Source organism: Nicotiana tabacum, chromosome 12 (genome assembly GCF_000715075.1).
Source record: "Nicotiana tabacum cultivar K326 chromosome 12, ASM71507v2, whole genome shotgun sequence".
Lineage (NCBI taxonomy): Eukaryota > Viridiplantae > Streptophyta > Magnoliopsida > Solanales > Solanaceae > Nicotiana > Nicotiana tabacum.
In genome coordinates, this window is record NC_134091.1 from 65,505,537 (window position 1) to 65,522,900 (window position 17,364).

Consider the following 17,364-nt stretch of genomic DNA (forward strand, 5'->3'; position numbering starts at 1 on the left):
TGTCAGCCTAGCTTTGAGCTGAATTGGCAGGCAACGAAAAGTACTAGGCAAAGATAATTTTTGTCCACAACAAGGGAAAGAGCATCTTATGCCCTTCTTTATGTGCAACCTCCCCCCGCATTCTGCAATAAATGCCGATACGATCTTCGGTAGATTTGTTATCTTCTCAGGAAAAAAATGACAAATCTTGGAAGTTTGAAACCTCTTGGAATAGGCACATCCGTCAATCCAGTCGGAACAGGTACAGACATTTGTCTACTGGCTTCAAGTTTATTCCAAAATGCGTCATCATTTTGGCCGGTGCACTTAGAATGTAGAGTTGTAAAATTGCTGGCTCATCTGCTCAGATGCAGGATTTGGCATAGAGATTGCCGAAGGCTGGGTTGGTCATGGTTATGCATGTGCTTGCCAGGCCAGCGCGGGTAGAAATATGGCTGATTTGGAACAACCCATGTCTGCTTTCCTAAGTGATTTTCTGATATAGGCAAGTCCCAAGTACGGATGATGTTTGACACGTTATTAAAGATCTGCTGATGAAGGAAACCTCCGACTTATGGATCTGAAAGAAAAGGGGTTGTAGGTAAGGCAAAATTGCCTGTTGAATTAGTAAGCTTCTTAGCCAAGTTGACTTGACTGAACTGAAGATTAGACTGTGACACTGGGTACTGTTTCCATATAAAAAGATTAGTCAGTAGGAGCTGACAATACTTAATTTGCCATCTAAGCCGCGAAACTTGATGGAATCAGTCGCCCTCCCGGACATTCATGTTCCCTTGCTAAGGAGTCATCCTGAACCGAGGACTTGGTAGGTCTAAACCGATTGGTAATTGAAGTTGGTCATAGATTGATCTTCTTGTTGTCTTACCACCTTAAACATTTAGTCCGGAGAAAAGTGGACCTCAATTTGCACTGCAGGTTTCTACTTTACCAATAGGTTGGGGGAACTAGTGAATCATGTCATTAATATATGTTAAGAATATGGATCTTCGACCTAACTCAACCGCAGAAGCTAGCTTATAAGTTGAGGATTGCCCAAGATCATATAAGGAAACTCTTTTTTAATTACCAACAGATATTGGACTCAACACACCTTGCACGCCCAGTACTGGACATCTGGAACGTGGACAGTATAAGATGGGGGCCCAACATCCGGTTAATAATGAATTGGGATAAACCTGGCTCTGATATCATTTTAAGAAAATGGACTTTCGGCCTAACTCAACCTTAAAAGCTAGCTCGTGAGGTAAATATTGCCTAAGACCATATAAAGAGACCCATTTTTTAATTCCCACCTGATGTAGGACTCAACAATATCCATGTCGATTTCTCTTGTATGAATGATGTGTTTATTATCATGGGAGGTGAACCAAAATGTCCTTCATTCGGAACTATGATAGGTTGATGTCGATTGGAGGAGCTTATGCCAGTGTAATTGTACCCTGCGATTTATCATATGTTTGAGTGGGAGAACCAGGAGTTACAATCCTTTTTTCGCTGGCTGTTGGTTGTTGCCCTATGTTGAGAAGATTCTTGCCCCATTATAGTTCATGCACAAGTGAAATCAAGTCCTAAAAGAGTAAAGTTTGAGAACTATAGAAAAAAGTCCTATCGAGCATAGCAAAGAATATTGTTGGCTTAAACTAAGTTGCTCAGACTCTTCACTTTTGGTGCCGCACCCGTGTCGACATGACATGGGTGTCGGTGTGGGATGTGGGATCCGTACCGGATCTGATCAAGCGATTTTGGATACTTTTGACAAAAATCGACGGAGAAATTTGGAACAGATACAATGATTTCCAAAATCAAAACAAAAGATAAGGTGAAATTAAAGAAAATGGTGTATAAAGAAATTTATATGCCAATCATTCTCCATTTATCTCAATCTTTCTTAGAATACATTATAAGGTTTCCACGTAATGTCTCGTAAGTAGGACATATTTTTATAACTTTATTTTTAGACATTTGAATTATTTTTAGCCGAATCCCCGCACCCGTATTCGTAACTGAATTCGTACCCCGGATCTTAAAATTTAGATCATGAAGGATCGACCTCTAGATCTACACCCGTATCGGACACCCGCACCCGAGTCCGAGCAACTTAGGGCTTAAAAAATAAATGGAGTTCTTGAGCTAGATGAACAATGGATGCGGAATTTGCCAAGCAATGATCCCAGAATGGAAGTCAAACGAGTAACGTTGAGGACGGGACTTTGCCATTTGCCAATCATATAAAAGAGGAACTTCACTAAGATTAATCTAAGAAGAAGACATCTACCTTATCAACCAAAAAAGAAAAGGAAACATCTACTGACGTTCTAAGAGAGCTGGTAAGAAAAGCTGTAAAAAAAAGGAGAAGATTAAAGGAATTTGAAGGAAATGAATATAAGTTTATTGACTGCCGTAATGATTGTGATGATGTCCATCCATGCATAAAGGATCCTACTTATACATATAAGGTCGAGCATAACTTTCTAATCATGCATTCTATTTTTATTTCTAAAATCTAGGCACGATCTTGATGATGCAAGAGTGGTTTACTGCTCATTTGGTTGTTCTCATTGCATGTGCACTAACCTTATTGTCCCACGTTCAATCAGCGTAGCCTTGTTTAGAATTCTACTGGAAAATAGTTACTTAACTGAGTCATTACATGATAAACCTTGTACAACTTGGTTGACAAATTAACTCCTTCGCTTATTTCGAGAAGTGGAAGCTTGATTCTTCAGGTTTGAGCTGATGGATATGTCATATAATCAGTTGTACTCCTTGGATTTGGTCCATTTTTTGTAGACATCCAACTTGCTTCCCTTAGTAGGCTTTGGCCATAGATTAAAAAAAAAAAAAAAATTAGTTAAAAAATTGTATTTGGAAGTTGAAGTTGTGTTTCGATATGATACTTTTAAAAAAGTTAATATTTTGTGAGAGGAGAAAATTGATTTTTTGAAAAATATTGAAACTTTTTTACCACTTCTTGGTTTTCAAAAACTGTTTTTCAAAAAATCTCCAAAAACTGACATTTTTTTATGGGCAAACCATTATTTCAATTTTGTTTTTTTGAAAAAGAGTACGGATTTTGCATGGCCAAAACGGCAGCTTAGTTTGTTAGATGGAGATGTAGCCAGTTCCATATCCCAATTTTGGTGTTAACAACAGTCAATCTGCTGCTATGTCTTTGTAAGATTTTCTGTTTGCCACCTTCAAATGGATATCGATAGTTCAAAGAGCAGGAAGAGCTTCTTTCTGGAAATTTATTGAGAAGAGACTAAAGCACCCGCTAAAGTCACCCACTTATAATATTCCATTTTATTCAGAATGTTGAAATTGGCCTTCTTTAGTCTCACAAAATCCTCTAAAGGACATTGTAATTAGTACGCTCCTAAACCAAGGCATTGAAGCTATTCCTTTTCTAAGAGAAATGACATCCAAAATACAATTCCCATCGCTTTTGGGAACACAGCAGCATCAAATTACCTAAATCCTTGAGAAGTGAGAACCACTAGCTCAATTCCGCTTTGGAGCTATAGTCCGTTGATTCATGAAAGTACTTCCTTTGATTCACTGCACAAGATAGTCTTGTGATATCTCTCGCTCTCTCATTGCCTAATTTTCCCTCTTTTTTGGAGTTCACTAATGAGTTTTGTCTCTTCAATTAAGGCAACAACAGAAACCTACTTGCTGATATTACCAACTTAATTTAAACTGCTATTCAAATATTTCAGTATACTATTGATAGACCTCAAATTTTCCGAACAATTCTGGTAAGATAATAAAGAGCACTATCATTTTTAATCTAAAGCCGAAAGATATGCTAAGGTCTGCAAACTAACAACGATAAGCACAAAGAAAAAGCAACTATTCACCTCATATGTCATGTTCCTCCAAGCTGGTGCCCATTGCTCTTCAATTATCTTCCTCATAAGCTGTGGATCAGCCGTTGGTGGCATCCTAATATCAAATCCTGCCTCAGCTTCAGAGGGTTGCATGTTCATTACAAATCCCTGCACAAGCAAATCAGAAGGCCTCCATAAATCATAACTCCTAATTAAAGAACAAAAATATAAGCAGAACCATAAACAACTAGGAAATATAAGCCCACTAAACCATAAGCCAATGTTGCCTAATACAGAGAAAGCTGTTAACGGAACAGGAACAAGTTCATAATTCGTTCTTAAACTTAAAAGTTATTCCCTATTGGTAGGTTTCTTTGGATCATACTTCAATATACTTTTTTTTTATAACCGTGGTGTCCGGGCCAGCTTGCGCGCACCTCAACTAATTCCACAGGATACGTGACACCTCCCACCAGCAACTAGTACTCCCACCAGCAACAGGTACCACGTAATATACTTTAAGAACCACAAAATCTTTTAAGCTAAACAGAACTTGAAAGACTAATCACCAAGAAACTATTATTGGCATCACATATTTCTTAATTGAATTGGAAAGAGAAACAATAACAATTCGGATGACTACATTTAGCATTCCAAATTACTACAGTATCATTTCCCAAATTACAGTAGGCTTTAAGATATGGGATTAGGCAGAGCATAGCACTACAGTAACTTTGGCCCAAACTCTGTATTAAGAAATGCACTAAATATGTACAAAAATTAACTCAAAACATAGCAATTGAGATTGCTGTTAGAATCCAGAACACATAAAATTCAAATCTTAGACCCGCCCCTTATAGACCCCCTTCAACAGGAGCTCGAAAAACAACACATCTCAAAAGATCAAACTCAATCGAAAATTCAAAAACTCACAGTTGGGGAAGGAATTCCAGCCTTGAGAAACACTGGATTCACAGAAATGACTTCAGAATTAGCAGCCAATCCAGCCTTGACTATATCAAACTTAGACTCCCTAAACTTAGTAATAACCTCAATACTCTTCATTAAATTCTCCATAGCAGTATTATCATACAATCTTGACCCATGTCCAGGTGTTCCAACAGCCTTAATCACCATATGCCAAGGTGTCCTATCAGCATAAAACACCCTAAACTCATCATTAGTTGAAGCCTGTCCCTCGTCCATCACAAACCCAACATTTAACTCTTTAAACTCTTTAGTCTCCACAAACTTCCCCATCCCATCAAACCCACCCACCTCCTCCTCGGGAACGTATAATATATGAACATTTCTTATAGGTTTAAAGTCGGGATCTTTGCTCTGTATCGCTTTGATTGCCTCCAAATACTGCATGCCAATGCACTTATCGTCCTGGGCGCCACGCGCAAAGATTCTTCCATCGGAAGTTTTATGAGCTGAAAAGGGTGGGTGGGTCCACTTTTCGGGCTCGGCGGGGACGGAGTCGAGATGGGAGTTGAAAAGAATGGAGGGAAGTGAAGGGTTGGAGGTACCGGGCCAGGTTAACAATAGGAGGGGTATGGTGGGGGTTAGGTGGAGGACTTTGGAGTGGAGGTTTGGGATGGAGCTGGCGAAGTTGATGAGGTAAGTGATGGGGGAAGTGTAGTTTGGGTTAGGGTGGGCGGTGTTGATTCTGAGGTAATTTTGGAAACGGGAAATGGGTGTGTCTGATTCGGAGGCAGAGATAGTGGAGAGTGAGAGGAAGAACAAGAGGAGTGGGATACGTTGGAGGGGATTGAACATGGTGAAAAGAGCTTTGAGTGTTGACTGTTGAGGGATCTAAATTTTGATACTTTTGAAAACTTGCAGTACTATTAATTTTTAAAGGCAGAATAGACCAGCTTTGTCGTGCTTCGTACTTGCAAATTTACCAACCAAACTTGTCTGCCCTTATGAGCATTTTAAACTCCACTCATCATATGTGGTATTTTTTATTGAAGCGTATACCAAGAGCTATTTCTGTCATCTTCTTCCGATTGTTTTCATCCATTGTTGAACAAAAGTGAAATTTTCTATTTTGCTTTTTTCCCTCTCCAACTTTTTTTGTCCAATTCTTTTTTTCTCTCTCTTCAACATTTTATGTCCAATTCTTTCTCCCCTCCCCTATTTTCTTTGTTTGTTTCTTCTCTCGAATCTTAAACTTTATCATGAATTTAGAATCCTTTGGCCAATAATTCATATCTCTTTTAAAATTCAATTTTATGCCTTTTTTGTAGAAGGGAAACACATCAAATTATCAAAATACCAACAAACCAAAAAAGGGGTCGACCGAAAATTCCTCAAAAATCACCACACCTCAAAATTAACCCATAAAGAATTTTAAAGCACAAATTATACATCTTTTACCAATTAATCCTTTAAAAATATTAGAGCTTTTTGAGAAAATTTAACCCCCAATTTCAAAAATCAAATAAGGCAAGACTTGTTAAAACTGACTTTAGTATTTCGTTGAACACCTGGTGTCTGCAATTCTGTAGATTTTGTTTTTTGAATTGTTATGATGATTGGTTCATTGTAGTTGTTGTTTGATCGTTTGGCATCAATCACTTGCTCAGTTGGAGTTAATTGGCATAAGTCTTGTTCAATTTGGACACTTGTAGCTCCATGCTCGGCCAACTGGTGTTCGTCGGCCATATTCGGTTGGTTGGAGAAGACTATTCCGGCATTGAAATTGTCTGAAACTTGGTGGGTCGATGGTATTTGAATTGGAGAACAATCTCCACTGCTTGGAATTACTCGATTTGAACCAGAACCGATATGATAAATATCAGTTTTGCCCAAGCGATTTTTCGCTGCAGTACTCGATCCACCATTGTTGAAATCTGTAGCAGCTTGGGAAGAAATGAGAGGGGCGCCTAGGTGGGGTTTATGTGCAATGGTGAGACGCATCTTTTGGGACTAGTCCGGTGGCTTTTCACCACCGGACGACGGCGCAGTGCCCATTCTGCCGTTGTTGTGTTACTGTTCACAGCAGTCGCACCATTTGAGGGAGGGGATTAGGGGATTAATGTTTGAATTTTATTTTTTTTTTATTTTTAATTTTAATTATTTTTAATCTACCATGTGACATGACATTTACACATTGTTATTTTTTGACGTGGCAGCCAACGTGGAGGAGATTATATTACACGCACTAACAACCTTATGTCATAAACGTTTATTATACACGGTTTGAAGGAGTGTAAGTGTTTAATTGGCAAATTATTGAGTTTGAGGACCGGCATGATAAAGTGGCACAAATATATGTGTCATTTAGGCCATTCTGCCATTTTTAAACATATATAGATGCAGGTCATGATGGTCATGCCTGCTTACCAAGGGCAATTTGGTCATTTCAGGTGCCAAGACAGGGGCCTTTAAGTTGTTTCATTGCCTTTTTGAGTTCAAATATTTCCATGGGCTTTGTACACTATACACGTAGCCTAAATTTGCTGGGTAAGCGCTATGACATGCAGAGCCTTTTCATTGTATCATCTGCCTTACTCTACTCATCGTCTATTTCCCTGTATACCTCTTTATTTTTCCCTTTACTTCTCGATTTCTCTATGTGAATTCTCCTGTCGGCATATGCAGATAGTTTATCCATCTTTGTTCTATTTGAATTTGCTGCGAGCTCTTTTAATTTAGTTTGTTGTTTGTGCAATTTTCTTTGTTTATTATACTTGTTCTACTACTTGTCTAAATTTTGGTTGGTAAACGTTCGTTTTCTGCTGTTTTGCATAATTGTTACTAGAATTTTTACATACATATCAGTAAATATTCATGATTTGCACATTTTCTATGTTTTTTTTATGAAAGTTGTTCGTTTTCTGCTTTTTGCATAATTCTTGCTGGAATTTTTACATAAATGCCAATAATTGTTACTAATTTGCACATTTACTTTGTTTTTTTATGAAATTTAACTTTTGCTACCAACTACTCAGTTCAGGATTAAACGGTCCTATTAAAATTTTATGGTATCAATATTCGTTCGAAGATTGGGTCTCTTAATTTACGTTATTTTTTTCCTGCAGATTAACCTATCTAAAGATGCAATTCTGAAATAGGAGACAAACACGGAGACAGAGAGGACGGGTTGATCGGTGGTTACCGCTAATATACATCTGGTATGATTGCTTTACCAGCTTGAGTTTCAATCTCTTTGTTTTTTTTTTTTCATAGTGTGATTATGAACAATAATAATAATAATCATTGAAGCGGCCTATGCACCCAAGAAGATGATATGCCTGACTCATCTTTTTTAAAGTGAAGTCCACAATTTCATTTCAGATTCCCCGTTAGGAAACTTGTGCGTTCTGACACTTAAGATTGTAATTAGCTGCTCTGAATACTTCATTACCTGGAAAAATTTATTATAAGTCATTTTTTGTTTCACTTGTGCAGATACGTTACTCTAGATTACTGTAGATAGGTTTCTTCTTCATATTCCATGGATTTTTGTTTTTCATTGTGGAGATACTTCATTTTTAGACAATTCTATTTATTAATCGAGAGAATAGAGATTTCCTTAGATTTTCTAACAGTAGAGTTTAACATTGCTTTAAATGCAGGAGATAATTTTAAGAGTTTCAAGTAGTTCAAAGATACCGCAAATTTTTACAAATTGGCGGCAATTAAGGCTTGATAATTTGACATTTGAAAAAGCCATATCAGTTGCTCCGTCTTCCTTTGCTATTCAGGTTTACAAGTTCCATACTTTGTTGTAGGAGAAAGTACCATTTAAAAACTTCTGCTTGCTCTGAAAATAGTTGTGATATCATCATAATGGGAAATTAAAATGCAAGCACCTTTTTACAAGTAGCAAGTGAGTTAGGCATAGCTTGTTTGAGATAAATACTCTAGTTAAATCTCAAAGCTCTTTATATTGGGAATCAGTTTCTCATTTCAATCTGGGTCGAGTTACTTTGAATATAGTTGAGATATAAAGGTAGTTGACCAAATAAGTGAAGTGATAAGAATTAGCGACTTTGAGAAATTATTTTAACTTCCCTCATGGAATTGATCCTTTGAAAAACCTACAGTTTGATCCGCTTCAAGGAAATTAGTAGTTCCTTCTGTGATTTATTTCTACAATGTCTTAATTTTATTGGTTGATTCTAATCTTCTAAAAAACATATTTGAGCCTACAACTTGGGTAATCATGAGCTATTATTGAAGTATTGTCTACTAGCTCTGGCACTTGGATTATGTCAGCAAGCAAGTTGTAATGCTTAGGATTATCATGCTAAGAAATTGCTTATACTTTTCAGTTCTGCTGCACCAAGTAAGAGATAAGCCTCAAAATTTATAGACATTATTAGCAGAGAAAAAAAATACTTGGACTTCCATTAGGATGAGAACATCTTTATGTGGAAACAAACATCTGTAATAGAAAGATAGAATGTTGCAAATATCTGTGTGCTTATCATCTTCTTATGTAACATTCTTCAATGTGGGATACATGTTTCTGCAACAGATGGCCTCTTTTCCAATATTCAATCATCAAAAAAGGTGTACAAATGATAAACTAAATAATAACACTGATTTTGATTTTTTACAATGTCAAGAAGGGAAATGTAGGATTGACCACTAGAACTGTGATGAAATTCCTAGAATTTCTCTAAGATTAGAAGACGGCTATACATTTAGTTTTTTGGTCATTTGAACTGAAAATTCCAGCACTACCTTATTGCCATTTCAAAAAATAAGGAACTCAATTAAATTAGGAATGACCAAGAGTACCTTGCAACATAACAAGGTAGGTGAAAGACTTTATATATATAATATGCCTCTTCCTTCACTATTGCTTATATTATGTAATCATTGGCTTTGCTTTCAGGTAGTATGGCCGATTGACGACATCTTTGATATGCTTCACTTGGCTAGACTATCAACTTTGGTGTCATTCTTTTGCATAGCCTCTCAAAAATCCGTAAGTTATTAATCTTAATTAAAGAATTATAAGTGTCAGGACTTAAAGTACTTAATTAAAAAAACTTGCGCTGATTGACTAATACATGGCATAAATCTGCTTTAGTCTGAGGATGTAACAATGTTTTTCCAATCTATATCTATCTAAAATATTCATTAGCCCTTATTCTCTGTCTCGAACATATCCACTTGTACATACAAATCTGGTATTCCTGTAAGTATTTGTCTAGCTTTGATCTGCTAAACCCGAGGATGATCATAATGAAATATATTTAGAGTTATGAATGATCAACAAAAATCCGTGAATGGTTAAAAGAGGAAGCTTTGGATTTGAGCTTTTAGTTTTTCTTAATGGTTGTAAAGCTGATAACTGAATATGGAACTTCGAGACTTGGTTTTTGTTGGATTCAAGATTTATATCCTTACTCCCTTACTTGGATTAGTGAAAATAATAAAATAATTTCAAATATTCTCAAACATTTATTCTAACTGAATATGCTGTTTTTTCTTCTGTTGGGCGCAATTGCACATGTATTTTTCAAGAAGTACGAGTAATGAACGTTATGACATTTTATAAGAGAAAGATTAAGAAGCAAATAACTTTTGCTGGCCAAAATACATTCACTTTATGTCACGACCCCAATTTTCCTCCGTATGATATTGTGACGACACCTAGTCTCCAAGACTAGGTAAGCCTATCAAATATGCGGAATAACTGAAATATTAAGCTAAAACTCAAAACGTCAATAATTGTAATAAATAAAAACTGCAACTCAAGTATAAACAACTCCCAAAACCCGGTAGATATAAGTCACAATCTCTAAAGAGAAATACTAGATATCCCTATACATCATAGTCTAATGAGAATAAGGAAACATCATAATAGAGATAAAGGGGGACTCCGAAATCTGCTGACACTGGCAGATATACCTTGAAGTCTCCACGTACGGGGTAGCTCACTGGTACCTAATCTGGTAGGCAGTACCTGGATCTGCACAAAAAAGATGTGCAGAAGCTTAGTATGAGTACACCACAACAGTACTCGGTAAGTGTCAAGCCTAACATCGGTAGAGTAGTGACGAGGTCAGGTCAGGGCCCTACTGGAATAATAAGAAACAAGGCGGAAGATATAATTATATAATGAAATGACAAAGAAGTGTAACAATAGAAATTCACAGAAGGTAACAACACGGAATCAAAGAAGACAATTACAACACGTAAGGATGTAAGAATCTTACAAGTTAAGGAACGACAACAACAACAATACATCAAATAGAGAAAAACAACAAGGGCACTCCCGATGTACCGCCTCGTAGTCCCAAAAATAAATATCTCACAATGGTACGGCAAAAATCTCGTGCAAACAATAACAACCCGCACGGCGGAAACCTCGTGCTACAATAACAACCCGCACGGCAGAAACCTCGTGCCACAATAACAATCCCCACGGCAGAAACCTCGTACCACAATAACAATCCACACGGCAAAAATCTCGTGCCACAATAACAATCCGCACGGCATAAAACCTCGTGCCATAATAACAATCCGCACGGCAGAAACCTCGTGCCATGACCATACAATCATCTCGACAATAATCACGAAAACCAACACGTAACAAATGAAATAATGATATTACAAGTAAAGAATCCTATAATTAAAGAATGAATACAGAATCAAGGAAGCAGGTAATTCAACTGAGCATATTGTACAAATTGCAAATAAGAGATAAGACACGCAGACATGTGAAATTAGGCTAAACATGATGGCTACACATGCTAGAGTAACTCAATTAAGAAAATAAAAAAAAACTACTTAGCAAAAATCGGTTTTTTTTTTTAAATATTTAGCCCGAGTACGCACTCGTCACCTCGCGTACACGGCCTTCACGTATCGCAATTTACCATAACAGTGCCAAATTCTAAGGAGAATTTTTTCCACACAAGGTTAGACAAGTCACTTACCCCAAATCTCGCTCAATCAATCAATAAGAAAGTCGTTCCCTCGATTTTCCAACTCCGATCGGCTCGAATCTAGCCAAAATAATTTCATACTATAAATATAACTATAGAAAATTAATTTAAATAATGAAATTACGACTTTAGCAAATAATTAAAAAATCGCTCCAAAAAGTTGACCCGGGCCCACGTCTCGAAACCCGACCAAAATTACAAAAAACGAACACTCATTCGATATCGAGTCCATACAAGAATTATTCAAATCCGACCTCATTTCGCCTTTCAAAACCAAAAAACTTAGTCTAAGAAGTTCTACCACTTTTCTCCAATTCTTCCAACTCCAATCCTTAATTACATGATAAAAACAATGATAGATTGGTGTAATTTAACCAAAATCGAGTTAAGAATTCTTACCCCAATAATTCCTCTGAAAATTCCTCGAAATTTCGTCTCCCACCGAGCTCCCCAAATCCCAAAATGAAATATGAATCAAAACTCTCAAAAATTCCCCTTTTTTGCTAGTTAAACCGCACCTGCGACCTTGCTGCCGCATCTGCGGTTCCGCACTTGGGAAAAAGCATGGCAGGTGCGGACCTCACTTAAGTCCAAAGAATCTGCTTCTGCGGAAAGTGGCTCGCATCTGCGCATACGCACCAGCGGCCCAAGCGACGCACCTGCAAAACACAGTCGCACCTGCGCTCCTCTCTATTGCAGAAGCGAAGCCGCTTCCGCGGAACGTTTTCCGCTCCTGCGCCCCCAACTGGGCATGCCCAGTTCCGAGCTTCGCTTGTGCGGAACATTTTTTGCTCTTGCTCCCCCAGCTGGGCATGCCCAGTTCCGCATCTGCGACCAAGTTCTCCCATTTGCGAGCCCGCACCTGCGGCCATTCTCTCCGCATGTGCGAAAACACCAGAAGCTGGGCACTTTCAGCAATCCAACAAGTTCATAAATGATCCGATTCCCATCCAATTCACACTCGGATCCCTCGGGTCTCCGTCCGAATATACCAACTAGCTCCAAAACACATAGCGGACCTAATCAAGGCTAAAAATCACATCAAACAACTCTAAAAACATGAATTGTGCATCGATTCAAGCCTAAAGAACTTTAGAACTTCTAACTTCTACATCCGATGCTGAAACCTATTAAATCAAATCCGATTGACCTCAAATTTTGCACACAAGTCATAATTGACATTACAGACCTACTCCCATTTTCGGAATCGAAATTCGTCTCCGATATCAAAAGTCCACTCCCGATCAAACTTTTCAAAAATTATCCGACTTTTCAACTTTTGTCAATTAACGCCGAAATGATTTACGGACCTCCAAATCAACATCCAGACACGCTCCTAAGACCAAAATTACCATACTGAGCTATTGAAACCGTCAAAACTCCATTCCTGAGTCGTCTTTACACAATTCGATCTACGGTCAACTCCTACGGCTTAAACTTCCATTTTTAGGGACTATATGTCCCATTTCACTCCGAAATCAAAAATCAAACCTCCCGGCAAGTCACATAACCACAGTACAACACAAAGAATGTAATAAACAAGGGGTCGGGGCTAATACACTCAAAACAACCGGCCGGATCGTTACACTTTGATATACCTTTAGATGCCTTTTGGAAATAAACTTTTACGGTCTGAACAAGTTTGCCAATAAAATTGTGTCCCCATAAAACTCAACATAGTAACACTCCTAATCCGGAAACCTGTTTAAAAGTTAAACTATTAGCTACTAAATTGTTTCATATAGAAAAGAAAATATAGTTCTTACATAAATTTTATATGAGATATATAAAAGATATTTTGACTGCACTCCTAAATTAAGGGGGTATCATTGTGAGATAGCGTATAAAGGAAAAGTGATTACTCAAATTTTGGATGACAAGAGTAGAAGTTTTTGCCAAAAATATTACCTTTGCAGAAAAGGTTCAAAATATGGAATCTTTTAGTGTATATTTAGGTGTCAAATCTTTAGCTACTAGCTTAATATCAAAAACACTTACTGAAAGTATTTGTGTGCCATTCTTGTGTACTATTTGACTTATCAGAAATATGGAAAAAGGTGTTTAAAAGTATTTGTGTTCCCTTTTCATGTACTATCTAACTTATCAGAAATATGAAAAAGGGCGTGGAATCAACTACTCAATATTATATTTCAAAATTTTAATTTGTCACAAACAATTAGATATTTCAGTGTGCTTCTCTCCTATCCCTATCCTATGTGATTTCAACAATTTGTTAGAATTATGCATGCAACTTGAGTGTGTATAAGGGAAAAAGAAGTTCACATAAATGATTTTTTTGCCTTTTCTTCGGGTCTTGAGAGAAAAGGCTCTAGGAACTACTTAAGTATGTGTATGGGAAAAAGAAGTTCACATAAATAGCTATATGAGATACTCCAACTTGATGCTTTTCGCCTTTTTCTTTATAGAAATACATTTTTCTTTCTAAGCCTGGAGAAATTTTTATTTTCCATTCTCGGATGTGTATTTATTGGTTGTAATATTGGATATTACCTTAGCCTTGGATTGAATGCAGTGATTATGTCTCAATATAGTTCCTCTGAGGAGTTGTTACTATACATGATGATTGAATATCAACTCTAATTTCAAAGATTTTCACATCTGCTATTGTGAGAATAATTTCTAGCATTTCATTCACCTCCATTGCACTCATTAAGTTAGCTTTTTGGAATTGATAATTTTGTTCCTGGTTCTGAATTTCTTGTTTTTACTCTTGCTGCCATGTTCTGGTGGTTGGATAATGGATATCCAACAAGAATACCGATGATGTTTGAGTTTTGACACGATTCAAGAAACTTTTGGTTCTAATGTAATAACTCATAAGCTTTTGATTGATGTTTACTTGTCTTTTGAAGGTACTATAGAACTTCTTATACGTTCTTCTGTTCACTGTGCTGTTGTTTCTGGTATAACAAGAGCAACTGATTTGGTTACTGTACCAGATACTTAAAAGGGAATAAGCGGTTAAATGTGTTGTGATTTTTATGTGCGTGAAAATACACACTTCATGTATTTTGTGGGTATTGCATTAATAATACCGGATTGTAATCGTTACTTGTGGTAGCAGTAGCATTGTAGTGTATGTTTTTGTCCTCTTTTGCAGATATTAGACTGTCGTGCTATTTATATAATGTATCGAAAAGCTTACTGGTTATGACAATCCAATTTAATACTATCTATGTATATGGAGAATTGTTCTATTGGCACCAGAACACGTGGGAAAAAACAAGCACAATGCTTAATATGTTGGGCCCGTGCACAGCACGGGCAACCTTTATCTAGTTTTTAAACAAATGTGTTGAGATTGTTGTTAAAAAGATGCTTTCATTTTAGGGTATTATCACTTTTAGCCCGTACCAGAAACTATTTACATTCGGTAGCAAAAAAAGTGTATAAATTTATATAATTTTCTTATATGACATACAGAATGTGTGTGTGTGTGTGTGTGTGTGTGTGTGTGTGTGTATATATATATATAATTATATTATTTTTGCTATTATTTTGAGAGCGGCTATATAGTGTCATTTTTCATTTATTTGTAAGGGTTTATTACTTAGAAGTGGATTTAACAAGAACCTTAAAATTTTAGAATTATTACAAAGGCCATGAATGGGCCCCACCCACTCTCTAAAAATGAGAAACTATTCCCGCTCCCAGCCCCCTTCCCTATTCCTCATTCATGCTTTCTTCTTCTTCTTCTTCTTTTGTATTCAATCTCTTCTTCTTCTTAATATAATTTTAGGTAGTTATTTCCAACATCCTAAAAGCCCATTCAATATGTTCAAACATCCTCTTAAGATATTTCAAACATCCTAAGTATCCACTAAGGATGTTTTAAATATCTTCTTAGAATGTTTGAAGTATCATTAGGATGTTTGCAAAAAAAATAAAAAATTTAAATCTATAACTTATATATATTTGTGATATCTTAAGGTATTACGATCATAAAATGGTCGATTATATAGTATTGGGGGTTGATTGTCATGGTGAATGGGTGGAGTGTTCTACTCATTTTACTTGGCGCTCGAAGAGTAAAAAGACGGTTCTAATATCTTAAGATATTCCATAAAATGAAGAAGAATATGCAAAATTTTCTAGAGTTGAAGGCAACTTACAAGCGGTAGAACAGACAATACAAAGCAACCACAATTATGAAGACGACACAAAGTTTTATAAGGGTTTAAGTTCCAAAAACAAATGCGAGCTAGTTATGTCACTGAAGTTTGCTTGCCTGAAGGCTCCTTTCAGTGAAGAGTACTAAATTTATGTACTGTGCCAAATGTGTAGACAATAATCACATATTGTCACGACCCGGAATCCCAACCTCGAGGTCGTGATCGCGTAAGGCCCTGTAAAGTTTTACCTAAAATTCAGGGTTTGTGGTGCCGAAGTAGGCTTATGTGTTGACGCGGTTCAGACTTTTTGGGTTGAACAATGCGTTGAGGAGTTGAAGAAAAATTTCTGGAAGTGCAGGGCATTTCTGTGGCCCATTCTGCGGTCGCAGAACTAATTTGCGGACCGTAGATCTGTGGTAGACTCAAGCAAAAATCTGGGCAAATGTTTGGACCATTATGCGGTCCATTATACGGCCTCATAATTATTTTGCGGGCCGCATAATCCCTCGCAGATCCAGCACAAAAACAAATTCCGTAGGAAAGTTCTGCGGTGCAATATGCGGCCGCAGAATAAGTCTGCGGACCGCAGACCGGTCGCAGAGTGAGGTAGGGGTGCCCAATTCCGGAGGGCCATTATGCGGCCTATTTTGCGGACCGTAGAAGCATTATGCGATCGCATATGCGATCGCAGATCTGCATCGGGGATTTATTTTTTCTAATTTTTATAACCCGACCCTATCTCGATAATTAGATGTAAGAGACCATTTTGAAGGGAATATCTAATATTTTAAAGAGAGGAAGTGCCCTAGAGTGAGAGGTGAAATCCCTAAGCTAATTGTTCATGCAAAATCTTTCTCAAGCCTTGAAATTCAACAAGAAAGCTCACAAGGTCTTCAACCAAGAGGTAAGATTCTAGCCCTAACCTTCAATTTCGAAATTTTATTTGGGAATAGGTAATGTGGAGGAAGGTAGTTGAACTCAAATGGGTAGACTTTGGGTTGTGGGATGAAGGAAATCCTCCATAGGAGAAGCTAGTAATAATAATGCCCACCTAGTAGTTGATAAAATGCTCAAATGAGCTGAAAACATGAACTAGTCTCTAATTTGTGTTCAATTTGGCCATATCTCTATATAGATCAAAGTTGCTAGGATTTACGGAACGGTGTAGTGAATTAAGGAAAACTCAATGAGAGATATGTTGGCTAAACTTCTCTCTTAGAATTGAATTCCACGATGATCTTGTAAGTACCGAGTGGTTCATTATAAATTGACTATTCCGAATAAGCCTCGTGTCGAAAGATATATGTTCAATATGTATTCCAATGTTCTTGTTATGTTATATTCTATTTGAAAATGTGCTCGAAGCATGTGTTGCATATCCTAATGTTATATCTTTAAGCCGTGATTCAAATGAAGGCTATTATGTCAAGTTGTGTAAGAAATCTCAATGTGTTCAACATTCTTATTTGCTCAATATGTGGA

At 37.1% G+C, this 17,364-nt stretch overlaps 1 protein-coding gene and 1 long non-coding RNA gene across 6 annotated transcripts in view; one reads left to right on the top strand and one right to left on the bottom strand.

Annotated features, from left to right (window-relative positions):
* Positions 1–5,913, bottom strand: part of LOC107768780 (uncharacterized) — a 32,312-nt gene extending 26,399 nt beyond the window's left edge. For both annotated transcript variants that reach the window (XM_075226577.1, XM_075226578.1), the window contains exons 1-2: positions 4,764–5,913; positions 3,861–3,998 (exon numbers count right to left, since the gene is read on the bottom strand). In XM_075226577.1, the coding sequence (XP_075082678.1) occupies positions 3,861–3,998; positions 4,764–5,612 (987 nt within the window). In that variant the 5' untranslated portion in view covers positions 5,613–5,913. The remainder of the gene's footprint in view (positions 1–3,860; positions 3,999–4,763) is intronic.
* Positions 5,914–7,164: 1,251 nt separating this feature from the next.
* LOC107768778 (uncharacterized) lies at positions 7,165–14,860 on the top strand. Of its 4 annotated transcripts, none has more exons than XR_012697336.1 (4): positions 7,165–7,304; positions 7,883–7,975; positions 8,420–8,548; positions 9,688–14,860. It is a non-coding gene; the product is annotated as an uncharacterized LOC107768778 (long non-coding RNA). The 4 variants fall into 4 exon arrangements; XR_012697337.1 differs by having other exon boundaries at positions 7,302–7,374; XR_012697335.1 differs by lacking the exon at positions 8,420–8,548.
* Positions 14,861–17,364: the final 2,504 nt, after the last annotated feature.